The sequence below is a fragment of the Tenrec ecaudatus genome, chromosome 4 (assembly GCF_050624435.1).
Source record: "Tenrec ecaudatus isolate mTenEca1 chromosome 4, mTenEca1.hap1, whole genome shotgun sequence".
NCBI classification, from domain to species: Eukaryota; Metazoa; Chordata; class Mammalia; order Afrosoricida; family Tenrecidae; genus Tenrec; species Tenrec ecaudatus.
Genome location: NC_134533.1, coordinates 20,101,028 through 20,110,933, shown reverse-complemented (window position 1 = coordinate 20,110,933; position 9,906 = coordinate 20,101,028). Strand labels below are relative to the sequence as shown.

Sequence of the window (9,906 nt, the reverse complement as noted above, 5' to 3'; positions counted from 1 at the left end):
TAAGGGCAAACTTAAAAGCATGTATTTCATCACCAGAAAAAGGGAAAAGCAAAAACAACTTTAGGCGCAAACAATACCAAAGAAGTATTTCTCAGGAGTTTTTGAGTAAAAATGTAAAAATATACTTCATCATCATTTTGGAGAAACTGTCTTTATAGCATTTATTCTTATAGCAAATTAATGAATCTGTAAGTCATAACAAGTTATGTAAGACAAAAGTCAAAAACTGTGAAGTAACTGTACCTCTGACTAAACCATTTCTACAGATGAGACAAGAAGCACAGAAAGCAGAGGGTAACGTGTCCACAGGGATGCACTTTGTCCTGCTGGGATTCTCAGACCTTTCAAATCTCCAAGGCTTTCTATTTGGAGCGTTCTTCTTCATGTACATGATCATCATAGTTGGGAATAGCCTCATCATCATATTAACGAGACTTGATCCTGCCTTACAGAAGCCCATGTACTTTTTCCTGGCAAATTTTTCCTCATTGGAAATCTGCTATGTATCAGTCACTCTCCCCAGGATGCTTGTGAATCTTTGGACTCAAAATAGAAGCATTTCTTTCCTGGAATGCGCCACCCAGCTCTGCTTCTTTCTTGTGCTGGGGGCCACGGAGTGCTTCCTCCTGGCTGTGATGGCTTATGACCGCTATGTGGCCATCTGTAACCCTCTGCACTACCCTCTAGTCATGAACCAAAAGGTGTGTGTCCAGCTAGCAGTTGGCTCCTGGGTCATTGGAATTCCAGTTCAGATAGGACAAACAGCTCAGATTTTCTCTCTGGATTTTTGTGCTTCAAACCAAATTAACCACTTCTTCTGTGATATCCCACCCATTATCAAACTGGCCTGTGGAGACACTTCCGTTCATGAGATGTCTGTGTATATAGTAGCGATGTTGTTTGTTGCCATCCCTTTCATGCTGATCCTGGCCTCCTACAGCAAAATCATCTCCACCATCCTGAAGTTGCCAACAGCCTCAGGAAGAGCAAAAGCCTTCTCCACATGTTCCTCACACCTGCTGGTGGTGGTTTTGTTCTTTGGCTCTGCTTCCATCACCTATCTAAACCCCAAATCCAGTCACTCTGCATTAACAGAGCGGCTTCTCTCTCTGTTCTACACCATTGTGACTCCAATGTTTAATCCTATGATATACAGCCTCAGAAATAAGGATGTTATTGCTGCACTGAGAAAATTATTTCTTAAGAGTAATATAAGGTAGAAATCTCCCAAGTCTCTAGCAATGAAAAAGTGTGGTATTTACACACAATGGAACGCATGCAAACATAAAGAGAAATAAAGTCCCATCGAATCCCAAAACGTGGATGAAACTTGAAAATTTAGTGCTGAGTGTTATGGTTGAGTCACCCAGGGAAAAATATTAAATTACCCCACCTTTATTTTATAAAATCGAATGCATAGAGACCAGGGTTGGGGAAAGGGAAAATGGAGAATTATTGCTTAGGAGGTCTTGAATTTAGATTAATGTTGGCAGAGTAAATTGCAAAAAGAGACTATGTTTGTTCTCATGAGCCACAGCCTATAGGAATCTATTCCGAAAACGGTGAAACTGAACCAGAATGTGGGAGAAACTTTGGGGAAATGGGTGCTCCTGAAAGTCAGTCCTGATGAACACATGAGGCTGCTATAAGTCGACTAATAATAAAACAATGTCAAGCACCTTGAACTGGGCACCCATCTGACTCTTCCCGGTCTATTCCTATTCTCTGCCCAGTCATTTGCTACTTTTGTTTAGGGGGTGATGGCATATGAAATTGTTTTCTAACTGGTTCCTGAGGCACCGCTAATTATTGCATAAATTAAGCATGAAGAATAAGAAAAAATGTATATGATAATGAATGCACAGCTTTAAAAAATGTATTCAATATCACCAGTCATGTGCCACATGTTTAGGAGTTGATGTTGTTTGAAATTGTTTTCTAACTGGTTCCTGAGATACCTGGTAATTATTGCATAAAATTAAGCATGAAGAATAAGAAAAGTTTTACAGGATAATGATTGCACAGCATGACAAAAATGTATTCCATATCACTGAACTATCCTTGAGGAAACTGTTGAACTGGAGAATGTTTTACTGCATTCTTATAGTACCTCTTTTCAAAATTGTAATTCAGATTAAAATTTACAGAATACATTGGTTTTCTCTTACTAATTCATGTACATTTTTATTGCAATCTCCAGAATACAACAGCGCTTTCTCACTTCCTCCCAGTGTTTACACTTTCCCTCCGTCCTTCCTTCCCAGTCTTTTCTATTGAACTCATCAGGTTGAACGTCTCCCAAAGTGCGTATATTCTTGGTGTGACCATTCACCTCTCAGATCACTGTATAATCCAGCTGAAAGTTAAGCCACTAGAGTGAGTTCAGTTCTAGGCCTGAAGGGTCTTAGGCCCTAATATCCTTATGAACAAAGCATATCAAACCTCTACATTCAACCATTGGCATGTTAATCACTTCTATTTTAGGATCTATTTTGGCATACCTATCCTGAGGATATTAAGCTAGGATACTTACAAAGAAAATGGGTCTAATTTGAGTAATTCAAGTAAAACAAGAATGCTGTTGCATTAATAATTATATTCAGTATCCCATTATCTTTATAAAAATTATGAACGGAATTCATCAAATATTTTAGTTTACATAATCATACAATTTTCAAATTTTGTTGTCTTAATTAACTGTCTAAATCTTCAGACTTATATTTTCTAGAATTCTTCTTTGATTCTATATCATCAATCCCGGTCAACAATAAATGGGAAATGAAGATTTCCAAAATGATTAAGTACATGAGGGAATGTATTAAAATATATTGTTATCTATTAAATCAATCTAATATAAAAATATGGAGAATTTGGTTAACCAATAAGTATTGAGAGCATATTTATTAAACTACTATCTGGCCTTTTAAGACTGCTGTGGTTAACTGCTGTTCAGTGGACGCCAATTCATGGCAACACCATGCACACTAGATGGAAGACAGCCTGGTCCTGTGTTTGTGCTCATTCAAACAGAGCAGATGGGGCAGCGTGGGTGCGGGAAGCTTATTTTCAATAGTAGGGTGCAGGGCCTGTAGTCCTAATCCATCTTTACCTGTAAACCCTGCTGAACACCCTACAAGATCACAGGGAGATTCAAACTCACATTGATTGGTGTGTGATGGCTACACTTGAGGGGCATTGGCCAAAAAGTGAGCCTGGCTCTGTTGCATGGAATATAAGAATTCTAATCCTAGACCACCAGTTCTCTCCAGCCCTATGAAGAATGATTCATTTCAAAGGAAATGCACACTCACTCACTCTATGCCTTTCCAAGGTAATTCCTGCTGGCACACATGATCCAACAGGAAATGCCTACCCTATCTCCCTCTGATATTTTGCTGCAGATATTTATATTAACTTTTTAGTCAGTATAATCTTTTAGCCAGAAAAAAACCTCAAACTCATTGCAGTTGAGTCGATTCCAACTCACAGCGAGCCTCTAAGACAGGGTAGAGCTGCCGCTGTGGGTTTGCATGTGTAACTGGTTATGAAGTAGGTAGCTTGCCTTTCTCTGCATGGATGGCTGGAGGTTTCAAACCGCTGGCCTTGAGGTTAACAGTGCAACACACACTCACTATGTCATCAGGGCTCCATTGAGTGATGATTAACTCGTGCAATTTGCTCTCCTTATTTTATATTTCATGATTGCACACCAAACAGCAACTCCTATACCAACTAAGATAAAAAATAATAAAGGGTGCATTTAAAGGGGAACACACTGTTGAAATTCACATTTCGATTCCCAAAGCCCATACGATTTTGACTATGTTTGCCTTAACTTTGATAGAGTTTCTTCTTTTTTGAGTGAAATTATCACAGCAGTCTTTTCACATTATCAGGAAAAGAAAGCATCTGTGGATCCATCCTTTAACACCCATCTTCATAACTCTGTGTAGTTTCAGATCAATGACTCACAATAAGAGATTACTAAATGCCACTTTCCTGAAGAACTTCTTTTACATTCCTTAAGGAAGTAGAACTGCATAAATCCTTCTCATTTGATATTTTATATGCTACTAGACTTGGATACACATTCCATGAGGAGATGGAGAAAGAGAAGGAGGAAGAGGAAGGTGATTAACCCAACCCAACCCATCACCCTCTAGTCAGTTCTGACCAGTGGGACACTACTTAGGTGTTTACAAGACTAAAAGCCTATGGGAGCAGGCCCCCTTCTGTCTCTCCTGCAGAGGAACTGTGGGGCCAAATTGCCAAGCCTTTTGGTTAGCAGTCCAACATTTAACCCTTTGTGTCACCAGGACTTCTTTTGATGATGGCCATAATCGTGACTGTGATGACAGCAGTGGTGGTAGTGTTATTTATTTGCTTTAACTTAATAAAACATAATTATAGTGTGATGGGATATTACTCTCCCAGAAATTCATGACTGTTTTTTATCACTAATATCTTGATCGTGTCATGTAGCTAATTTTTATCATATTAATAATTTATATAATAGCAATAGCTATAACTTTGTATGTGGTCAGCTCATACAAGATTCAAAGGCTAAAATTTATATTTCAGAGTGAATGGATTTCTAATATGTGAGAACAGTAAAACTTAAGTAAATAATAATATCATTATTCTGAGTAATATTTGAATCCACTCTGGAAGAATTTTATTACTAGTAACTTATTGCATTAATATATAGTCCAATTATCAAATTAGGATGTAAGAGCATTTGGAAAATTATAAAGCAGCACAAAATCAAAATCAAATTTGTGGAGGTATTACCAGATATCATGTAAAGCAGTGTTGTGGAGCAATTATTCCATCACTTGTTTATTTATTTGCAGCAATGAAAATCCTACAATGCAAATTACCTAGAGAAGAATCCCAACTTAATAAGACATTTAAATTCTTTTCATTTTAAAAATAAAACATCCTTCACTTCACTTCCTCCCTGCAATTAAGTTCATTCTTACCCTCTAGGACAGACTACAACTGGTCTTGAGGGTTTTCTACACTGTAAAATTTTTATGGGAATGGAAAGTCTCATCTTCTTGCTAATGTTTACTGTTTTTTTCTCTAAATTTGTTTTTTATATTATTTCCATTAAACAAATGATATGAGAGTTTTAAAACACTCTCAATAACCAAATATATACTGTTATATTCATATTTTTATTTTATGTTAATTGATCTCAAGATCAATTAGCAAGAATAGGATTATTGCTTCCTTCATAATTTTTTTAAAATTCAGAATTTGAGCTTTTTCCCTAATCTTTCCATCTTCTTGTCTTCCCAATCTTTTAATTCTCAGTATGTAGCCTCTATAACTCTTTGCTTGAGCAAAATTGTTTATAGGCTATCCATCATAAATGAGTACTGGTAGCACAGAGGGCTACACACTGAGCTATTAACAGCAAGGCCAGCAGTTCTAACCCACCAGCTGCTCCCAGCAGAAATATGAGGCTGTCTGCCCCCGCAGCCTGTGAGTCTCAGCGGTAGTTCTATTCTGATCTGTAGGGTCAGTAGCCTGCAGAATCAATTTGATGACAGTGGGTTTGGTTTGGGTTTAGCTTTATACATTGCAGTTATATACATTTGTCACATCATTACGTCATCATTGCTCTCCCTCCTCTGTGTTGTAATGTTCTTCTACCATTGATGTAAGCTGAGAATAGATTCACAGGCCAAAAATTATATTTTGAATGAATGGATTTCTAATATATGATAATCAGTTGAAATGAAGTCAATGATGATATCATGAACTTGAGTCATATTTGAATTCCATCTGGAACAGTTTTGTTTCTTTGCTGGCATTGCAGGGTTTCTTTTATCTCAATAAAGATGGAAAGATAAAAACCAAATGACCATGTGCAGCAAGTTTTCTTCCTTTCATGAATGGAAATGCAGATAGTCTTACAGAAACATAGTTTCATCAGTAACGGGGAAATGTAGCTATAATCACTTTTTTTCAAAGTTCCCAAAAGTTTATAGATTGATATTCCTAAGCAGTAAAAGAAATTGGAAAAGATCTATAAACTAAAAAAAATGTTTCTTGAATATAACTTTGCCTTCCTTCTGTATCTAGTCTAAACTTGATATTAGATAGACTATTTTACTAATTATCATAATGAAAATTAATTTGTAATTTAGCACTAGCATTTTCTGTGACTTAATTTTAGTATCTGGATTCCATCTTTCATTCATTCAATAATATCCTAATTATTTTCTAATCAGACAGAGAAACCTTATTGATAGCAGCCTCACATTGTCCGATATCATGAAGGAAAAGGAGTCTCTTGGCTCTGACAGCACTCAGAATATAACTGGAGGAGTCGCCTCCGCTAAGGACAGTGTGCTTCAGGGATGGGGGTGGAGCGAGAATTGGAATGGTTCAAAATGGTTCAGTGTAGCATTTGTAAACCATTAAAATAAAAATGGTTTTATACACGCTGTGTAGAAACCAAATGTCCATTCCATCTCATCAAATGATTGGTTCCTGGTCTGTGTACAGGTATTATGTGAGCACTCTTTAAGTGTTCTGGAATATCCATTCTTCACTGTATTGTGCATAAATGTTTATGATCCCCAGTGTCAAGGACTTTTGTATGGTCCATAAAACACGTCCACTGACACGGAGTCAGTTCTGACTCAGAAAGACGTCGTACAGCTTTCCCAAGGCTTTATGCATCTTTATGGGAACAGATAGCGTCACTTTTCTCTCCCAGAAGAGCTAGTGGACTTGAAAAACCAACTTTGTGGTTAGCACTCCAGCATCTCCAGGAACCCTTTAATAAAGAAGGGCAGTAGGCAGAAACAACCAACCAACCAAAAATTTCCATGAATGTATTTATCAAAAAAAATAGTTGAACGTATCTTTGGTACTCTCTGCTTTTAGCTCAGAAAGAACTAACATCAGTAATGATGTCTTTGCTTCCAAGGCCTCTTCTTAATCTGGCTTGCATTTCTGGTAAATATTGTTGATTTCATAAAGGGAGCACTTTACAATTTTCATCAGGAGAATTGAACTTGAGCCTGACTTTTATGATATTTTTCAACAATCTGCACTCTCTGTTAGGTCTCCTATCATTAGAATGGATTTCTTCCAATTACCTTATCGGGTAGATGCCTTTCAACTTTTTTTGGCAATATGGCTTAGTACTGTCAAGGATGCGACTGCCATTCACCTATCTCAATCCATATCCTATCCATTCCTTCAGGCTTGTTTTGAGACAAAACTTGCAGTGCATCTTGGACTTTTAAATTTTGTAAGTTCATCTCTTGATTGGGTGCCACTTCCTGAAATGCTTGAACATCAGCTAACTGTTGTGCAATGTTTCAGAATATATCTTCTATTTTCTTTTGTTTTTTCCTCAGTTCAAATTTTGACTGTGCAAATCCTGCAATAATTTACTCTGCCCTAAAGGCTTACTAAGGGTCAGAAATCACTCGATTGGCCATTTGTTTTCCTACTCTTACTTATTGATCAGAAATCAATTTCACCTTTTTTATTGTTTCCTTTACCAGTGGTTTATGCTTAATTTGTATAATTCCAGGTTTAATTTTTGTTCTTTTTTGGTGAACTTTGATGTATCTAGATTTGAGTCACTTTTGGTATGTTATGTTTTTGTTCACTGTGATTCTCAGATCTGTATGTTGATGTACTTTTTTTCAGGTTGAATTATTGAATTATATAATATGTGAATTATGTGCCAAGAAAACTGTTGGAAAATTAACCAAATATTTTGCTTTAAGATGATTTTCCTTCAAATATTTGTTTATCCATGTTTGTGGGAAACAAAGATTTCTCCCAAGTCATCTCCCCCAAATATGTTAGATTTAGGACACTGCTTGCAGCTGATGATGATTATTTCCCTTGAGGTAATCACTGCCATACTGCTATCTCCCCCCACCAAGGGGAGGGCCTGCTTCCTGCTCTTAAGGACAATTGTCAGCCCTGCAGTCATTGATTTGGTTCCTGTAGGTGGGATTTACACCCTACTCATAATGGTCCGTCCCTGTGGAGATCCAGAGAACAGATCAGACCTGCCAGTGACATCAAGTTAGGCTGCCATCCTGTATCTAGGATCTGCCCATCTTGTTACATGTTACCCCCAATCCCTCCTCTTCCTATTGAGTGTATATCCTTAGATTGTCCCCCTCTCTTTGTTGTGTAATATATAGTGCAACCCCTACATCTACCTGTAATTGGTGGGCTTGCACACCTCCAAAGATATATAGGTCTGGATTAGCAATAGAGAGCTCCCTCTCCCTCTCTGGGCTCCTCCCTTGACCTCTCCTCAGAGGCTCCTTATCCTCCCCTGATCCCTTTACCTTCCCCTTGTTCTCCTTCCCCTCCCCCTCTCTCCACTTGGACCACCAAGCAGGACTGAGGTGAGCAATGCTACCATGAAATGTGTCTGACTCCATTATTTGACTGTCTCTTCTATCTCTCATGCTCTCGATGGCTTTAAAGAATTATTTATGTCTCTAGCACACAGTTGTGCCTATCGTGATTAGTGGTGGGGGCCTGGTGTTCCCCCCTCCAACTGCACATGTTTACTCCCCAGGACTCACATTATATTATATGTTAGACATTTAAATATTGAGACAGATATTGCCTGAGATTTTGACTCTGACGTGTTTACTAAATTTATGTTTTTGTCTGCTTCGGTTTGGATAATGCACTCTAACTGATGTTTTATTCTGCTATATCCTGCCTAATGTTAACTCTTTTCTTGGACTTTATTTCTAAGGATATGTATTTTTTTTTCCATTTGATCCTTTCTTAAGGTTTCCATTGTTCTGCTAAACTCCTCCATGTATAAACGTTAGCCACCTTATTCTTAATTCTTCTGACACTTTAGGATTCTATGTTTATTCTCTTGCTGTACCAGAAGGCACTCCAGTACTGCTGTGTCAGACTTCACCCTGACAGGACCTTAATGGCCCCTATGCTTTTGCCAGTTATACCCACTCATAGAAGGATCCTTATCCGCTTGGCCAGTACGCTCATCAGTTGAAGCAGCTGACGCCATCCATCTCAGCTTATGGGTTTCACCTCTCTAAATTTCAACCCAACTAGTCAAATAAATCATTTGTATCCTTCCGTGGAAGCAGTGCTGCCCCACACTCTACCAGGCCTGCTTCCCACAGCCCCACTGCTTCACTGTATTCCCACGTGAAATCCTCCTGTGTCTCTGCAGGGTATTCTGAATCCTGTCACCCTGGGTTGGTTATATATTTGACTAACAAACAGTTCACAATAACATTTCTCCAGTACTGGGTACCATGTACTCAGCTATCTTGTACCAAAATGGTACTTGAGATGATCGGGACAAAATTGAATAATTATGTTATCCCAATTACCTATATTTTTATTATAATAATTATTTTTTCTGTTGATTAAGGATCATGTATCCCTACTTCTAAATATGGCTCATAATCTAATTTTATTCTCTCATTTCCAAGAGAAAAAAATTGCAGACATTTATGTAGTCACTGCTTGTCCCAAAAAGTGCCAGGCAACTCCCTTTAATTATTTACCTGAATGAGAAACTGAGTTAAGCTTGGTCTGGGCTTTGCCGCAATGTAGATTAGATTAATGTTAATTGCTTATATTTCATCACTTGCATATTGGAAATCTATGAGTGTATTTTCTTCTTTTGTCCTTGCTTTGCAATAAGTAAATATGTTATGAGCTCTTTGATGCTCTAAGAAGATTCAACATAGAATTGTAGATTATTTTGTTTGTTCCTCAGCAGGGAGTTGCTTTAAATGTATGGAGTTACTATGTAACCAAAAATAATGAACATACCTACTAGCTAGATTATTTTACTCATTTCCAGAAACAATAGTGTCCTTTTGAATTTACAGTTTGTTTCTTCTGTAAATTACCACA

At 37.6% G+C, this 9,906-nt stretch overlaps 1 protein-coding gene across 1 annotated transcript; it reads left to right on the top strand.

The window, feature by feature from the left end:
- Positions 1-266: 266 nt before the first annotated feature.
- On the top strand, positions 267-1,649 carry LOC142445717 (olfactory receptor 10AG1-like). The gene is made up of 2 exons (XM_075547648.1): positions 267-1,195; positions 1,592-1,649. The coding sequence occupies exons 1-2, from the start codon at positions 267-269 to the stop codon at positions 1,647-1,649; spliced, it is 987 nt and encodes a 328-aa protein (XP_075403763.1).
- The last annotated feature ends 8,257 nt before the right edge of the window (positions 1,650-9,906 follow it).

Bases quoted from the DNA above. Each gene is read 5' to 3' on its own strand.
- LOC142445717 (XM_075547648.1), top strand. From the start codon at position 267: ATGAGACAAGAAGCACAGAAAGCAGAGGGTAACGTGTCCACAGGGATG. The intron at 1,196-1,591 runs ATTTCTTAAGAG...TGTGGGAGAAAC, and splicing joins ATTGCTGCACTGAGAAAATT to TTTGGGGAAATGGGTGCTCC.